Here is a 19104-nt window from a genome sequence, read left to right on the forward strand (position 1 = left end):
CTGAAGACTGAGAGGGCATGAATGGGCAGGCAAGTGAGGCAAGCGATTCAGAGACAGAAAATAATGCAACCTTTGGGGTCAAGACTGTGAGGGGACAACAGAGAGGTCAGAGGAGAATTGCTGGACTGGATAGCAGGAAGAAATAAAGAACAGTTTAAGGAGGGAATCCATATGGTCCTTATCCCCTACTAGCGCTTCTAGATGATTCCTTTGCCACTACTGCCCAATAATCTCACGTAACCTAAAAACGTCAGTATCTTCTCATCTTTGGTGCTAAAATACACCAATCTCAAGTTTCTCTGTCTCTTTGCTCTGTCTGCGCCCTCCCAGAATCTGCCATTATCCTGACCCCAATATGCAGTGATCTTTTTAATAAATACATATAACCTGCTCCCACAAGCCCTTGCAGATGGTCTTCCAACCCTACTAGCTAACATCAATAGCCTTAATTTCTCTGCAGCAAGTGACACTCCTGACCACCCATGTCCCTGTGGCTTCCAAGATACAGTTTCTTGATTCTGTTGGTCCTTTGATCTCCTTCACTTGATATTCCAACATGACCCATGAAGATGGGTAGTTATCCCCAGTGTTCCTAACGTCCAACTAACTGGGAAATGAACAAACATTATGTATAGTGTTTGTACAAAATAAACAGAAAACTAAATTTGCTTTTAAAGTGAGTGTAATTGTTTTTATAAAAATCTGATAAAAGTTATTCTACCGCTGTCACAGACGTGAAGTGGTGTGTTTGCATTTGAAGGATAAAGTTTTACATTTATGTCATGTTAAAATCTTTTCTAAAAATTATAATTTTTCATGAAACTGAAATGAAAAAACTGGCCTTTCTCTGCTCAGGAGAGGACTTTATGGGATAGAGAGAAACATTTTTATTCATTTTAATCAAATCTGGAAGAAGTTTACTGTTTTTACCACCAATACACAGAACAATGTTTTGGTAGAGTCTGCCAAAAGACCTTCCATCTTGACTTCGTGAACTATTTAAAGATGTTTTTTTTTAATTGACAGTATGTGGGGAAACTATGAAAACTAAAAATTACCTGGTTTATCTGTAATCGAATAGGAGGCCAAAAAACCACGTCCAGAAACATGGGTTCCACTCATGAACAGCACTGTCATTTCATTGCTTTTGGATTCAATCGAATGGTTCAGTTGCAATCCCAGACCACAATATTTGCCTACGAAATTTTAAAAAGTATATTAGCTTATGTACCCATTATGCATAACACAACAGAATATAGGTGTCAGCAATGTATTTATAATTAATATTCAGCAATCGTTCAACTAAATTAATTGATAATATTGAAAGTTTTGAACTGGTAACTAAACTATGACTTTATTGAAGAAAAATAAAAAGTAACTGATTCAAAGAAGAGACAGTGAAGGCAGTGAATTTCAAATTCTCTGCTTCTCAGTGCTCCATTTCACTGATTTGTAGCAGACGTATATTACAAAGATGAACTCTTAGGAAGTTTGCTTTTTGGTATGTTCAGTGACTGTCATCCTGACTTTGTTTCAGGCCAGCTCCTAGGGTGTTTCAATCCACAAACAGCCCTTCTCCCTGGGGGTCTTCTGATGGCTGGCACAAAGAAGGAGAGTGGGGGCGGGGGGAAGGGGAGGAGGGTACAGAATGAGAACTAAACAGTGAAGCAGAAAGAATGAGAAAAAAATAAAGGTCAGGGACCTAAAGAGTGTTTAAGGCACGGTGCCTGGCTCTTGGTAAGTGCTAAATAAATGTTTGTGGTTGACGAAATAATATGTGACTGGAAAACTGGCTCTAAAGGCAATTCCAAAATGTTTAAAACAACACCAGTGTCATCTGAATTCAGTGCAGAGCCTCCTAAGGGAAACATTTTAATGGGCGTATTTACTTCTGTGCACAAACCCTGATATGTCTGTTTAAAAAAAGCTCAATAATTCAATTCAACAAGTACCTACTATGCCAGGTACTTCACTAGACACCAAAGATAGAGACAAAAATGGAAGAGTTCCTGTTCAAAAAACAGCAAGCACACAGATATATAAATACAAATATGTGCAAAGTCAGAAAGACCTGAGTCCAAACCCCGCCTCCTACGCTGGCTAGCATGGTGCTGCCAGGGGAGGTAGAAGCTGCCCTAGGCCTTGATCAGCTCGTTCCATCTTTCCCTACTTGACCATACCATGTTTCTCTATACCTCACCCCCACCTCAGCCTGTGCCCAATGACTAAATCCTCTAGTCCTTTTACCTCTCAACGACTGCTCATTAGTTCATTACCCCTGGCTCTGGCTTTATCTCCCTCCATCTTCAGCCCAATGGTTAGCCCTACGATGTATGCTTCTCCTCCCCTCATCCTGGCTTCCTTCTCCTATCACTGCTCTTCTCACTTCAAACCTGTCTTGGATTCCTTGCACCATTTGCCTCTTCTGCTACTACTTATTAGCCACTGAGAAGTTAAGCACAGGTTTCCAAACTTATTTGCTCTTAACACTCCCTTTAAAAAAAAATTACTCAGTGCCCCACTGGAAATCTACTTTCTTTAACCCTTCAACTTTTTTTTTATTAATTTGAATTATTTAAAAAAAAACAAACTACTGCCCCCTGGATCATTCCAGCATCCTCCAAGGGGCAAAGTATCATCCACTTTGGGAACCTATGAGACTAAAGCTCAATTGCACTGATTGTATACATTTCAAATTTGTGTTATCTCATCTCAACTGGGCAATCATCGTAGCAAAGAATTCCTTTTATTTATTCTGTATTGAATTCCCTATCTCCTCTCCTACTCAATCTCCCTCTCCTCCCCCACAGCTGAGGATCTTGCCTCTTACTGAGAAAGATGGCAGCCATTTCATGAGTGCCTTCTTCATTTCAAACCTGCTTGAAATGACTTCCTACTCCCCCCAGTCTGACAAAAGGCATGTGCGCCCTCAATCCCATCCCCTGAATTCTCCAGCAGATCACACAGTCTGATCATCAACTCCACCCCCAGCTCTTCTGGGATTTTCAGCCTCTCCTTATGAACTAGCTCCTTCCTCACTCCCTTCAAATGCACCCATGTCTTCCTCACACTTTAAAAAAACCTTAACTATGCAGAACCATCATTTCTCTTCCCTCTCGCAGTCAAACTCAGTGCCTCCACTTTTCTCACTCCTCAAACTTCTCCAAAGGTACCAATGATCTTTTAATTGGCAAATCTGATGGTATCTTCTCAATCTCAATCATTCTCCACCTGTCTGCTGCATTTGACACTGCTTAGCACAATGGACAGAAGACAGTAGGTGCTTAAATGAGAATATTGATTTTGATACTGTTAACCACCCCCTCCTCCTAGATAACTCTCTCTTTCCTGGCTCTTCTCCTACCTTTTCGACCACTGCTTCTCAGTCTCCTTTTTTGGATATCATCCATGTCATTCATGTTTCCTACCTGTGGGGTGTGCTCCCCTAAGGTTCGGTCCTGAGCTCTCTCTTCTCCCTTAACACCCTTTCAGTAACTTTATTAGCTCCTGTAGCTTTAACTAACATCACCAGTTTCTAGAATTATCCCAGTCTCTCACTTGAACTTCAGTTCTATATCACAAAATACTAATTCGACAATTCAAGCTACATGTCCTGGCCACACCTTAAACTCAGGGTGTCAAAAACAAAACAAAACAAAACTCACTATTTTCCCTCCTTAATTCAATTCCTATTACTTTCTATCTGTACTACCTACAATTAGACTTTCTAACTCACCTCCATTCCAATCCGTCCTCCATACAACTGCCCAAGGGATTCCCCTTAAAGGCAGATGTGACCTATCTATTCAATTGACACCAGTGACTTCCAACTGCCTCTGCTGAAAAACATACAACCTGGACCCAATCTTTTTCCAGACCCACTGAACATTATACCCCTTTCCAAACTGATCTTGCCAAGCTGGCAATCTATTTAAATGATGATAAAATGAGATAGAGCTTGTAATGCAATTAGCAAAATGCCCGGATCACGGTAGGTGGTTAATAAATGCTTGCAGTCCTATCCCCCAAGACTTCTTTCTCTTATAAAACCTGATCTCCTATCTCCGTGCTTTGATGGTCCCATGGTCTGGAATGCTCTCCTCCCTAATCTCTACCTTAAAGAATGTTTTTCTTCCTTTAAACTGGAACTGAAGAACCATCTTCTGCACGAGATTTTATTCCCCACACCTGCTCATGGCCTTCCTCCCAAATGACCTTACATGGAACTATTCTGAATGTATTTGTATTTATTAACTGTATACTCATGCAGAATCTATCTTTCTATGTGCTTACTGTTTCTCTCATTAGAAAGTAAAGTCCTTGGAGAGAAGGGATTGTGCATCTCTAGCATGGTGCCTGGCACGAGGTAAGTTTAACTGCTGACTGGCTGACCTTCAGCAAGTCACCTAAACTCTCTCAGCCTCAGTTTCCTTAGTCTACAAATGAGAGTATTAGACTCCATGTCCTCTAAGGTCTAAATTTAGGGGTGGCCACAGAGAAGGAGAAAGAACTGAGAGGATCCAGAAAGGCTTTCTATAGAAGGTGGTACTTGAGCTGAGTCCAGAACAGAACCAAGGATTTTGATAGAGAGAGATAAAGCAGGATTGCAGTCATGGTGGGGGGTGAGGGTGGATGGAGGGGTGGGTGGGAAAGGAATAGGGGGGAGACATGACAGTCTGCATAAAGGCCATAAAGTAGAGCAAGTAACAGTATGGAAATAATAACAATTATAATTGTTAATAGTAATGATGATGGGAAATACGGAAAAATAAACTGGAACCAGATTGGGAAAGACTCAAGCTTCAGACGCCAGAGGCATTTGTATTTTATCCTAGAGACAAGACAAGACAGAGCCACTTTATTTTCTTTATCAGAGGAGTGACAGACCTGCATTTCAGGAATATCAATTCTGCACCTGTCTGAAAGATGGATTGGAGAAAGGAAAGAAAAAGTAGAGACAGGAAATAAAAGACTACTCCAGCAGTCTAGATCCCCCCCCTCCCCGACTTCCCTATTTCTGTCCTTTCAGTCCTCAGAACAGTCACTGACTCTTCTGTATTCCTCCCCTCCCATATTGAATAGGTGCCCAAGTTTGTCAGTGTGATGTTTTACCCAATCTAGTTCAGGTCATTACTTTTCATTTCTAAAATAGGACAAAGATGTCAGAATGCCTGAGTCCAGGGTGTGGAATATCACAAACCATACAAGCAAAATAAAAGGCAGCGCCACGCCAGCCTTTCGTGGGCCGAAGACAATAGAAAAAATAAAAGTGTTACAAGGGAGAAATGGAAAGCTTTTAGTTGTGGGAATTAAGACCATAAACAACAACAAAAACCCTGCTCTCAGAGCAGCCACTCAGTCCAGAGACTCAACAGGGCAGTGAGAGGGAAGTGAGAAACGATTACTGGACAGGCCGCCAGGCCAGAGGAGGACTGGGCAGTGAAATACATCAGGATGTATTGAAGAAGATAATAAGAGGAGGAGGACACACTCAGAAGCACATTCTGAATCTAGATAAGAGCGTCTTCTGGGAGAGGGCGCCTTCTAGAACTCACATTTCTAAAGAAGAAAAAGAACACCGCAATTTGCTTTTAAATTGCCTAGGGAGGCCCCACACTCTTACTGGGGGGGCTGGTGATGCAGAAAGGGACTTTCAATGGACAGCAATGCTTGTTTGTGGCTGTGGAAATCCTCAAGCTCCCACAGCCGCTTTTCTGGGATTTAGTGCTCAAACAAGAAAGTCTAGATGACTGAAGCTATTTTCAAAGAATGGCTTTCAAATTATTTAGTCTAGAAGCTGAAACATATTGCAAGGACAACAACATTGTGCTTAAAGCATTAGTGATTTTAGAAAATGCCCCAGGTCATCCAACTACACTTAGTACACTGTGTAAGAATGTGAAAGCATGCAAATTCTCTGGAGATGTGTGGAGAGTATGTATACGCAGGAAGATTTAAAGAAAGAAAAGGCAGTCTACACTACTAAAAACATTTCCAACAATATCTGTCATATTATTGTATCTTTATTGTATCTGGTAATTTTTTATTTTTAAAAATTTTGCTTTCGAAAGCTACCCCATGACTTGGTAACAAATGAATCAGAAACACAATGTTCTGAATCCTTTGCTGTCATATTGCATTATTAAACAGATTAAAGCTTATTTTTAAGAATTTTCATTAGGTTAGAAACAATGGCCATATTGTACACAAAATCATAACTTCAAATAACGTGAGCACTTCTGTACTGCTCTTGAACATCAATATCATAATAGTTTCACCGCAAATCATCTTCCTGTACACTGTACTGTTTTTCTATTTATTTTCATCTGGATCAGATACCTGCAGCCCAATTTTCTGACTTACATACGAAGATGTGTGACTTTTCTGTACATGAAAATATTTATATTCCTTGTTTATTTCCCATACTAGGAGGATTTCTCTTTCATCATTTCAAAGGGAACACGCTACTGTGCTCTGAAAATCCCCCAAAGAGGTTTGAGCTAAATATCTTACTGTAGAAGGTTAAAAGGCAAAGAACAGACACCCCTCTTTAGAATGCCAGGACCTTTACAGTCTTTGAGACACAAACATCCTTACCCTTGAGAGGCTTTACTCTCAAAAACACTGTTTTGACAGGTAATCACTGAGAACAAACTTAACCTAGTTATCTTTACAAGGATTCTTTTTACGTTCAGGTTTTGACTTAGCACGTACACAGCCAATACCGCCACTCACCCCGATAATATCATGCAGCAGTAATCACATTCTTTATATTTTAATTCAAAAGAGAAAAAGGTGAAGAAATGTTAAGGCTTAGAGTTCTTAAATATTGAATTGCTAGTGAAAAATTCTAGGAAAGAAAGGATTTGGATACTAAAAATAAAAACCTATTTTTTAAAATAGGAACACAGAAGTATTTCACACTCCTTCCAACCACCACCCAAAGTATTGTAGTATGACTTCAATTTTTGGCGTTATTAGCTGCTTTATAATTTGTTAGCTGTAAAGCAAGCTGAACCTAAAGTTACTGCCCAACACATTAAATTTTCAAACCAGTTGGAAATAGCTAAGTAAGATAAGTCATACCACGCAAAAAATTTACATAAGCCAGTTGATTCTTATTAAAGCGTACAGCTTCGACCAGGCTCATCAGTACTGGATGTTCTTTGCCATATAAGGATCTGAGTGAGATTTATTAAAAGGTAACTACAAAAAGATACATTCAAATAAAAAACACTAAGTGGAGTTATGAAGGCAAAGACATACACATCATCCCTACTGTCAAGTTTATATTACACTAGCTCACAAGAAATACTTAATTTTTCTCACACTTCTGGGTAACAATTTAAAAAAACAGAAAAATGCTGTTAAGTTGCCAGATCACACAAAGTGAACCTCAATGAACTGAAATTATATAATGTATACCAGTACTAGAAGTTACTTACCTAAGAAAATTTAGAAGTGAAAACCTCAGTACATGTAGCACTAGACTTGACATAACAATCGCACCTCACACACAGACTACCTTGTGACATGGGACAAGTTACTAAACCTCTTAGCCTCAGTTTCCAGATCCATAAAATCAATGACCTTTAAGGTCCCTTCCAGCTCTGGATCTACATTCCTAAGAACCAAAAACTTCTCCTTGCATCCAGTCAGCAAAAAGCAAACAGGAAGCAAGTGAAGCAAGATGCCCAAACAATAAATTTAGAAGAAATTCTAAATTCTGAAAACACTGTTATCTAAAATACAGAGGACAATCTGCATTAAAAACACAGTTCTTATGCCAAAAGGGTATAAAACTGTCCACATCCTTTGATTCAGCAATACCACTGCTAGATCTATATTCCAAAGACTTTCAAAAAAGGGTAAAGAACCATATTTATAGCAGCTCTTTTTGTGGTAGCTAAGAATTGGAAAATGGAAGGGATGTCCATCAATTGTGAAATGGTTAAACAAGCTGTGGTGTATGATTGCAACAGAATATTATTGTGCTGTAAAAATGACAAGCAGGACGATGCTGGAAAACCTGGAAAGACTTCCACGACATATCGGAACAGAGAAGTGAAAAGAACAGGGAGAACGTTGCACACAGTAAGAGCAACGAAGAGCTGTGAATGATCCAAGAGCATCCCAAAGGACTAAAGGATGAAGCGCACCATCCACCTCCAGAGACATTGCTTGAAGACAGACGGAAGCACACTATTTTCACTTTCTTTCATCTGAGTCTTCTTATACAAAATAATTAATATGGAAATGTTTTACAAAATTGCACATGTATAACCTATACCTGATAGCTTACATACTCAGGGAAGAGAGGGAGGAGAGGACGGCGAAATGGATAGAATTTGGAACTAATAATGTTTGAGTTTAAAAATGTTAAAAAGTTGAAAAAAACCACAGTTCTGTCTTCCAACTGCTTAAGAGTTTTCTGGAACTTTAAAGTTTACCAGTCTAAAGCATGCAGAGATGATAGGAAAGCCCTTCCAGCTGCATTTTACAGATGCTCAAGAGGGTCCTAACCTTATCATACAAAGACCCTATCATACAATTCAGAAGTAAAGATGGAATAACTCTGAATATTTACTGTTTCTTACTGAACATCTTTGAATAATGTATTTTTGTGGTTGTTGCTTGGTCGTATCTGACTCTTTGTGCCCCATGAGGGATTTTCTTGGCAAAGATACTTGTGTGGTTTGTTATTTCCTTCTCCAGCCCATTTTAGTTATATGGACACTGAGGCAAACAGGGTGAAGTGACTTGCCTAGATCACATAGCTAGCAAATATCTGAAGCCAAATTTGAACTCAGGTTTTCCTGACCCCAGGCCCAGCTCTCTTTCTATCCACTGCACTATACCTAGCTGCCCAAATAATGTATAGGCAAGGTCAACTTAAATATCATGTCTTACTAAGTGGTTCGAATTGAATATTAAAAAATAGGATTTTTATTACCCTAGGAAGGTAGTTATAGGCAAGTATTAAAGTATATCACTTTTATATAATTAATAGAAGTTTAACGAAGATGGGTTTCATAGGATTTCATAGTTGTTCAATGTCAAATTTATTATTCTGTGTGTGGTAAAAATGAATCATGAGTTAAACGAGGAAGAGCACAGTGGAAAGAACCATTGTAATATCTGATCTCATGCTGCTACTCGGACATTTTCATCTCTGAAGGACAGTGGAATATCCTTGTGCAAAGAAAGTGGACTAGGGGAATTTCCCGACTAAACTGGAGAATTTTCTTAAGACATCCAAAGACAAAGCATAAAGGGGTTTCTGAACAGCCTAACAACATAAAAGACTGTTAGCAAATGATCAAACTGAATTAGTTCCTGAATCAAGCTGATGGGTTTAGAGCAGGCCTACACAATATGCGGCCCACCAGAGGATTTTGGGCCTACAAAAAATGTAGGGCTGCCACTGCACACTCTCTTGTTTGTCGTGTGGATAGCAGCAACCAACCACTGTCAGTCTGTCTCCAGCCTAACCTGCTTGCAGCCTAAAGAAGTGCAGCCTATTTTAATTTTGGCCCTACCTACGGCCAAGTTGGGCAGGTCTGGATTAGAGTGTTAGTTACTAGGATGAAGACCATGGAGGATGCCCAAGGACCTGGCAGCTAAGTAAGCACAGTGGATAAAGAGCTGGGCCTGGAGTCAGGGAGACTTTAGTTCAAACTGGACCTCAGACACTTTTATTAGCTGTATTACCCTGAGGAAATCACTTCATCTCTCTGACCCAGTGTCTCCATCTGTAAAATGGGGATAATTATAGCTGCTGAACCTCGGGGGTTTGTTGCATCAAATGAGATAATAATGGTAAAATAAGTCTTATAGAAAAGTAACATCATTATTACTGTCATCATCATGATCATCATAATTCTAAAAACTGGCTCAAGAGATCAACCATGACCCTCCTGGCCTAGATCAAAAGTAAGCTGGCCCAGGTCTGAGACAGTTAGGAAGACCATGAGCTCAAAAAAGCCACCTGCTGAGTGTTTGCGTTCATCCTTCGTTGCTGAAGAAGACCGTGCCATCAGAGAAGTGATGACATGACTTGCACTTGACTTTGTTTTGAGTGAGGGAGGGCTGTGCAGGTCACCAGCCTCACTTCTTCTCCAGAGCCATCTGAATCCAATGACCAGATATTCATCTGATTGGAGATGACCCAGGATGAGGCAATTGGGGTTAAGTGACTTGCCCAAGGTCATACAGCTAGTGAGTGTCAAGTGTCTGAGGTGAGATTTGAACTCAGGTCCTCCTGACTCCTACAATGGTGCTCTATCCACTGTACCACCTAGCTGCCCCCTCCTGCTGAGTGCAGCAAGGAGGAAAGGGGAATTTCTCTCCACTCCTTTCTCATCAGCAAAAAGGAGTTACTTCTAGAAGGCAGCATGTGCCAGGCAAGTCAAAGCATCCTTACAATCCTGACCATCATTTCTCCACAAATAGAATGGAAGTGCCCTTCCTCCATCTTGGCCCCCACAACCACCACGAAGTTTCAGATCTACCATCCTTGTCACAGTAAATATCAATGAATCAGCTGCCAAGAAAGCCCAAGATGCCCACTGATAGCAAGCAGAGCCATGCCAGACCACAGGATCTGCTCCCACACAGCCATCATTCAGGTGCCACAACTTCTGCAGGTGCTACAGTCCCTACCTCCTCCTCAGCCTCACCTAACGGAGACCTTGAAAACCAAGTTCTCCCCAGCAACGTTGTTTACAAAACATCAGAAATGCTTATGGTTTTATCAAGGGGAACGACATTAAAGATGGATGACGCATCACTGTCTGCTCCACCACTGCATTCTGAGGACCATAGGGACTTTCCATCTGCCGTGTAACTGTCAGCTAGAACGTGAGTGCCTTGAGAGCAGAAATGGTCTTACTTCTTCATTTACATCTCTAGCTTGCATATAGACTGAACTGGGGAAGGGGAGGCATCTCCAGTAGTCCTGATGTATGTCTTGCCAATGGACCCAAATGGCTCCTGAGGAAAAAGCGAGGCTGGTGACTTTGCACAGCCCTGCCTCACTTAAATCCAATTCATGTGCAAGTCAAGACATCACCTTCCTGATGAAATGGTCCTCTTCAAGAATGAAGAACAAACGGCAACAATAAAAAGCCTGGAATGGGTAAATTTAAGCTTTTAGAACACAAGCTCCTTGAGGGCAGAAATGGACTTGCTTTTCCATTTATATCTCTAGTTTGTATATAGCCTGGAATGAGAATTTAAAGTCACTGTTTTCTGAACTTAAACATTCTCCACAAAAAACGTGAAAGTTTGGAAGGAGAGTCTGGTACCTCAGATGGGGATCCTGTTGCTCAGAATCCTAGAAACCTAAGAGCCAAGGTACTGAGGAAGCAGAACTAAGAAGGCTTCCTGCTACTCCTAGAATAAAGGTACTGGTTCTTTCCAAAAACTCTTGGCAGTGTATTACAAAAGGATTTCAGTTTTGCCAAAAGCTGTAGACTGTGGTGTCAAAGGAAGTAAGGATCCTTTCGGGAAGCATAATAACAGTTTTAAGAAGTAAAGTTGCCTATATTTCATAATATTTTTACTTGTTTTGTTAACAAATTTTCCCAATTACATTTCACTCAGGTTCAGGCTAGTTCTGAAGTATTGAAGGATGAGTGTTTGACATCTCTGCTGTTGACTTCAGAAACTAGTCATCCAGGAAAGCAACAAGCCCTGCAGAAAGCAAGTCACTAAACCCTAGCAACATGTCCTATGAGTGCAGTGAATCTATAGAGGCAATGTATCCAGGTCAAATATCACACAGAGCAAGGATACTGTGGGGACAATATAAGAAAACATCAGTGGTGCTGCTTTATTTAAAGGATGAATTACTCATGGATGCAAGCTCCTCACATTGTAATCTTTTTATCTGCAGAATCTCCCTTTTGATGGGGTGTATTTTGGTTGAAGAGCATGCCCTAAGTACTAAGTAGTAGAGTCCTCTGTTGTAAATCATCTTATTATATTCCAGGAAATGACTCTGACTTTGAGCTGTGTCTTTTGATAAACACATCAGTGAGGGCTTGTGAGCTGTAGTTTTAGAAATACAGCTCCATCCACAGAGTACCTTGAACCTGAAGAACCTATCCTGTGAACTGGAGAGAGGGAGAACCCCAAAGGGTACTACACCTCTATCAAGTTTGTTTAAAATGGCTAAAAGCATACCTAAGAGACATAAAGAACGAACACAAATATGGAAGACCAAAATTAGTTCTCTGGTGGTTAAGTGGTCAAAAGATATGAACAAATAATTATCCAAAGAATTTCAAAATATTAACAAAAATATGAAAGATTGCTAAAATCATTAATAATAAATAAAATAAAAATACAGACAAAAAAGATTGGAGGAGGAATGGAAGACTAATACATCTACTGGCTGATGAAACTACGAAAATTTGTCAAACCATTTGGAATTATGTTTTTAAAAATGATAAAAATGTCCACAGTCTTTGCCCAAAGATCCCACAATTAAGAAAATACTCAAAGTAGAACAAAAGGTTGCCTATATACCAAAATATGTATAACAGCATTTTTTGTGGGAAAGACAGAGAAAGTAATCAGACTCCCATTCATTGGGGAATGGCTAAACAAATTGTAGTACATAAATGTACAAATGTGAAGAATTAATTTTATGGAGGCTCAGAGAAGTGATATACCTTGACCAGGCAAGGTACACAATGGTTTGGAGATCTGGGACTAGAGAATGGTACTTTAATCCAGATCTGACTTCTAACTCACTGTTATTTCCACCAAATCAAACTGACTTCTTAAAAATAGACATTAGATCTAGAAGTGGTTCAATAAATTACCAATCTAGTAGTCTTAGTGGTCACATAGTCTTCAGCCCTGTATAGTCTTGACACAATTCCCCCACGCATCCCCAACTCTGATTTTACAAAAGTTATCTTTGTGCTTTGATTCCCTGCCACCACCAAAATAATAATACTCCCTTGCCCCTTGACAATGAAGCAGAAACTGTTTGAATAAGCCCCTTGAATAAAAGCACTGTCTAGTTCAGGGAGTCCTGAATTTAGGAACAGCCAGCATTCCAGAAGTTCACACAGAAGTCACTGTAAAGCATTTTCCCATAGAAACAATGAGATACATAGAGATTAGGTTCCTAAGACACTCCACAAAAGTATTAACCCTAGTGAACCTGAAGCACACTATGTAATCATACTATGAAACCTATAGTACCATGAAATGGCATCTGTATGGGAAATGCTTTCACAGGTCCAGCTTGGGATATCTGGAACTGACTTCTGAAAGGTATGGACAACAAACTGGATACAGGTTCTATATTGGACAGAATAGGGTCATGACTTGAAGGCACAGAAGACATGCTACCATTCTTGCAGATGAAACAAAGCTGGGGGACAGAGCTCTGGATAACAAAATCAAGATTTGAACCGATCATAGCTAGTTAAGAAACTAACCAGATGAAACTGAATATGGATAAATGTAAAGTTGTAGATCTCTGGAAAGTTAGAGCTAGAAAGAACTTAGAGACAATAAAACTTTCTGAATTTTACATGTCAAAAATAAACTACATGAAAGCTAAGGCAAACTGGCCTGCCACAAGAGGATCTGAGTCACATTGGCTGTGCGGTCCTGGGCAAGTTGCTTAGCTTTCATATAACCAAGATGCAGAGAAGCCAAAATACACTGAAAGAAGTTTCCTTACCAGGAATTATGCACACTAACTAAATTAAGAGATAGAGGGGATTCAGTTTATCAAACTGTATGAACAAGGTATGAGGTTTTAATTAAATGAAAGCTTAATGGCATGACTGCCACACTCCTGACAACGGCTATCTGAAAACTTCCCCTCTCTCCTGAGGTCTCAGAATCATCCCATGTCCTATTTCTTACAGTAGTTATTACCTTACTTTACCCAGAAAACTTGGCTTAGTGGTCAATGACTTTTACCACTTAGTGGTAAAATGACTTTACTCATGCTTCCTACTACACACCTTAAAACTCTTCTACATCTTCTATCACGCTCTCTTCCTTTGCTCTAGTTTCGGAGAAAGCAGCAGTCTTTTCTCTTCCAAACTCTCTATTTCACAATCATTCCTCTCCTCTCTCTCACCTTGAGATTTCTCCCCACTGGCTCTTTCGCTGCTGTCTGCAAACAAACTCAGTTTTCTTCCATCCTGAATACAAACTTCACTACATCTCACCATCATTCTAAGGTATCATCTTACATCTCTCCACCCTTTCACTGCTAAACTTCTAAAAATGAGCTCTCTGGGCTCAGTCTCCATTTCTCCACCACCTGACTACTCATTTTGTTTCTGGCCCCTGGCAAAGTGAACTCCAAGCCAACCACCAATAAACTGTTCTCTCAAAGACAACCAAGATCTCTTAAATGGACAGTTTCTGAAACTGTCAGCCAAGCGCTCTTTCCAATATACTCTCCTTCATTGGCTTTTCCTGACATCACCCTCTTCTTTCCTCCTACCTCTCTGACCCTCATCTCGGCTTCTTTGGAAAGTCCATCATCAATCTTCTCCTTTATATGAAGCACAGATATTTACTAAGGATCTGTGCTGGTACTTTGCTAGCTCTCCAGTTTTCTCTTGGTGATCTTATCAGTTCCCATTGATTCAATTATCATCTCTATCCAGATTACTCCACAGTTCCATATTTACAGCTCTAATCTCTCTCCTGAATGAGAATCCCACCTCCCCAGCTGCCAGCTACATTATCTCCAGAAATGTGATAGTAAATGGCTCTCCCTGGCTCCCTGCCTCCCTCAGAATGACACAAATTTTAATCTGCATTAAGATTTTCTCTATCACTTTATCATTTAGACAATCAACAAAACAATAAATCAAGTCCTGATTTTTAGCATTTCAGAGGTATAAATGCTCATCTTGAAATTTTAAGTCAGCTTTCTGAGCCAGTACAAGCTGACTCTAGCACATTCCTGAATTTATCTCTACTTAGATGTCCTATTGGCATCACAAATTTAATATGTGTACAAAAGAATTCATTAAAACTTGCTACCTGCTCAATAAATGTCCTTATTATGTCTCTCAAAGGAATCACTATTCTTATAGTCACTCAGGTTCCCAACCTCAGTCACCCCTGAATCTTCCTTTTCTCTCCCATCTGATAGCCTGGTGGCTACCAAAATTCTTGTCAATTATACCTCATCTACATTTTTCAAATCTATCCTCATCTTTTCACTCAAACAACTCTTGTTCTTTAGAACTTACTCAAACTGTCAAAATAGCCTCTAAATTGTTTCCTTCATCCAACTCAATCCAACATGATTGCCCCGTACCTGACAGTGGCTGTTCCAAACCTTCCCCTCTCTCCTGGAGACCTCAGAATCATCCCATGTCCTATTTCTTATAGCAGCTATCACACTTTACTAAAAAAACTGAGACTATCCTACACTTTTCACTACACATCTGCCAAATTAGTATTCCCAAAGCACAGGTCTGACTATGCCTCTCTCCTGCTCGAAAATCTTCAAACTAGCTTCCAACAGATTCTAACAGAAATATAAATTCCTCAGTCTGTTATTTTAAATCCCTCTGAAATCTTATTCCCATTTGCCTTTAAAGATATTTCAAATCATTCCACTTCACATACAATACATTCCAGTCCAATCACATTAGCTTTCCCCAAACTCAACATTTCATGAGTCATGTCCTTTCCTCTGCACAGGCCATCCATCCCCCATATCTCACATGCCCTCTCTCCTCACCTGGGCTTCATTCAAGGCTCAGCTGAGCTGTCATTTCTTATAGAACTCCTCTCCTGAATCCTCTGGTTGTTATTATTCTATCATCATACCATCTGGTACTTATCTGCATATTCCTAGCAGAACACAAGTTCAGTTTTTGCCTCTGTATCTCCCAGTGCATAGAACAATGCCTTGAACAAATATGCTTTTAGTGTGTATGTGCGGAATTGCATTGTTGAAATCCTTGAGGGATCCGATGTCCCCTGGAAGACAGCCTGTGATGAATTCCGCTTTCCTGCACATTAAGTGTTGGTTCTTCAGTATATTTAGGAGAATGAAAGCTGAAGTATAAATGTGAAGTTTCCTTCCCTATAGCCACAGCCTGGTCTAAAACCAGGAAGCATTCTCACAAAGGTAGGGAACACCTTCTAGTCCTGCCTGCACCACTACGCGTGTGAGACAGAGGCAGCCAACAGCTTCTGTGCCATGCTTCACTTTCTCAATGGGAAACAGAAACAGCTCTAGTAATCTTTTTCACAAGGGTGCCAGGAAAGATCATCAATTTGGAAAATTTTATATGACTTCTTCATAAGGGAAGCTGTCTTCAATAATAATTTCATCAATTACAACTAAGAAACTAAGTTATTACTGCCACTGAGAGTTACTTAAGATGACTGCTCTCTAGAAAGTTTCTAGTAAAGTGGGCACTCTAAATGAAGGAGGTAATTGAGGCTTCTTTACTTACACAGATGTCTTACCTGTCCTGCAACATACAAATGCATATAGTTGCCTTGCCTAAGACAGGTACCCAATGAAGTATAGTAACCTTACTCATAGTAGGTACCCAGCAAATGAATAATACCCAATGAAGTATAGTAACCTTACTCATAGTAGGTACCCAGCAAATGAATAATTCATTCATTTTCCAATAAATTGTCTTTAAGACAATACACAGTGATTTTAGGATTTCTTCATTTTTATTCAGTCAACAGCTAAACTGATACACTAAGTATTTGGTCTTATAAAAAAAAGTGGGGGGGAATAGTTCTTGGCTGATTTTGATCTTGGTTCTTTATTTCTTAAAATAATAATAAATAATTAATATTCTTTCCTTCTGTTATCTTTATAATATCAATGAACCTCCTGAAATAAATTATACCTCTACTCATAACTTGTTTTTATTGTTTGTCCATCATTCTCAAAGAGGACCATAACATCAGGAAGGTGATGCCTTGACTTACAAGCGAACTGTATTTAAGTGAGGGAAGGCTGTGCAAAGTCACCTGCCTCACTTTCTCCTCGGGAGCCATCTGAATCCAACGCCCAGATATCCATCAGGATGACTGGAGATGCCCTGTCTCACCCCAATCTAAGTACAAATATACTGTCAAGAAATCGGATAGTTAGATGATTAACTTCTGTCCTTTTGACAGCTAAAGGACAGTTGCACTGTGCAAAGGCACAAAGGAAACCAGTATAATTATCAACAAATGAGTTATTAAGCACTTACTCTGAGTAAAGCACTCTCCTAAGTGCTCCTTGCTCTCAAAGGATGATGAAAAACTAACAGAAAATAATATATTTTATCTCAATGAAATACCCAAATCTGAAATATTCAGACATTCATAATGATAACTCCCTAAGAATATTCTTAAAACAAAACCTGAACAATTAAAAGATAAGACAAACAACCAAAGGTCAAATTCTATTCTTTTTAACACTAGAAGAAGGTATGTGTTAAGTGATGCAAAAATTTTATAATAATTTACTTGGAAATAAAGAATTTTATCCTATCTCTACTTTTTTTGCCCTATGGATAAAAACAAATCCTCTGCGTTAAATGATATAATATTCTTAAATTCTGGTCCTTCCAGTGTTAAATCAAGCTATTAAAGCATTACAAATATATTTATAAAAAAAGATGCAAGATTCCTACCTATCTCTCTCCTGCTGAGTCCAATTCCATTGTAAACTCTCAAATAATTATAATGACAAGAATCTGAATCTTCTATGTCGAAGTCACCAAATTTGATATGCACTCTCTCGCCCGCCTTCACACGGATCTCCCATTTACAAACTGTACTGTTAGGATAGGTATGTGGGTAGTTTATTGATGTAAGAGTTCCACTTTCAGGACCTAACACAGTGTGTCCACATCCATCACCTAAAAAGATAAAAAGCAAAAATAAAAACAAAAAACTTTCAATTACACTCATATTTTTAGCTTAAAAAGCTCTAAGTTATGAGGCATAAGGGTTTGTTTTATTTTGTTGTTGTTTGCATGAAATGTTTCAAATATCTCTTTTTAAATCCTAAGAGATAGAGTAAGGCCTCTGGAGGATTTGTGTGAGAACATGGAAAATCACTGCTAAAGTTGAGAATACACGGATGGCTTGGGATTTGTACTACAGGAGAATAACACGCATGGGAACAGCTTTTAAATAAAATGCAAAATTTAGACTAAAATATTAGTATATTAAGATTTATCTCTACACCAGAAAAATTTAAATGGGTAGTATCAAGATTACTGTATTCACAGTACTGATAGAAACCCTGCCTTAAAATGGATTCATTCATTCAAAACTTTTACATTTTTCCAAATAACTTAAATAGCTATTATAACTTAAAACAGAACTGTTTACAAAAAGTTTTGCATACATTAATAGTGATATTAAGCATTTTTTCCCTAACAGCTCTATGAGGGAGATAACTGAAGTATTATTCTCATTTTATAAAGATCCAAAGAAGACAGAAAATTGGCCAAGGACCCAAGGCCAAATTATATTTAAGTGGTAAACCCACTCTGTTTTTCTGATTCAGTGTCCAATGCTATTTCTACTCTACCATGTAGATTCCAAAAATAACATGACATAAAGGTTTGAATATTAGCGTTACATATAATCATTTTAGTGACTTTAAAAAAAGCAAATCCAAAAGGAATTTCTCAAAGTACAAGAGTAAAATACGCATTCAAAAGGACACCATCAACATTAATAATTCATTCATATACGAAATACCTTCTAAAATCATCACTATGTCTGGACACTTCCTGAAAAATAGCCAGAAGATTTTTGTTGGTATATATGTGTGCAAATACACAACGTATCTTTATATATATGTAAATATCTGTGCACATATACATACAGAAGGATAGATATGCATGCATATACACATGCAGATACATAGTATCGTCATTAAAGGCAGGTAAGTAGTAGCTGATAAATAATGGTCAATTTCATATCCTGAAGCTCTGTGGTTAAGAAATGAAAACTACGCAGTCACCGCTCAGAGGGACATCTACACAGAAGGTCTAAGACACTGACATCAAAAAAAGTCATACTTTCTTCTGTCAAAGTTAGAATTTGTCCTATTCGCCTACAAGG

At 39.0% G+C, this 19104-nt stretch overlaps 1 protein-coding gene across 8 annotated transcripts in view; it reads right to left on the reverse strand.

Annotated features, from left to right (window-relative positions):
• Nucleotides 1-19104, reverse strand: part of DCBLD2 (discoidin, CUB and LCCL domain containing 2) — a 115475-nt gene that overhangs the window by 57259 nt on the left and 39112 nt on the right. For 6 of the 8 annotated variants that reach the window (XM_072615353.1, XM_072615358.1, XM_072615356.1 and 3 more), the window contains one exon: nucleotides 1059-1196. In XM_072615353.1, coding sequence (XP_072471454.1) covers nucleotides 1059-1196 — 138 coding nt within the window. Of the gene's footprint in view, nucleotides 1-1058; nucleotides 1197-17657; nucleotides 17886-19104 lie in introns of all 8 variants that reach the window. The other 2 variants (XM_072615352.1, XM_072615359.1) reach the window with 1 other exon arrangement.

The sequence above is a fragment of the Notamacropus eugenii genome, chromosome 5 (assembly GCF_028372415.1).
Source record: "Notamacropus eugenii isolate mMacEug1 chromosome 5, mMacEug1.pri_v2, whole genome shotgun sequence".
Lineage (NCBI taxonomy): Eukaryota > Metazoa > Chordata > Mammalia > Diprotodontia > Macropodidae > Notamacropus > Notamacropus eugenii.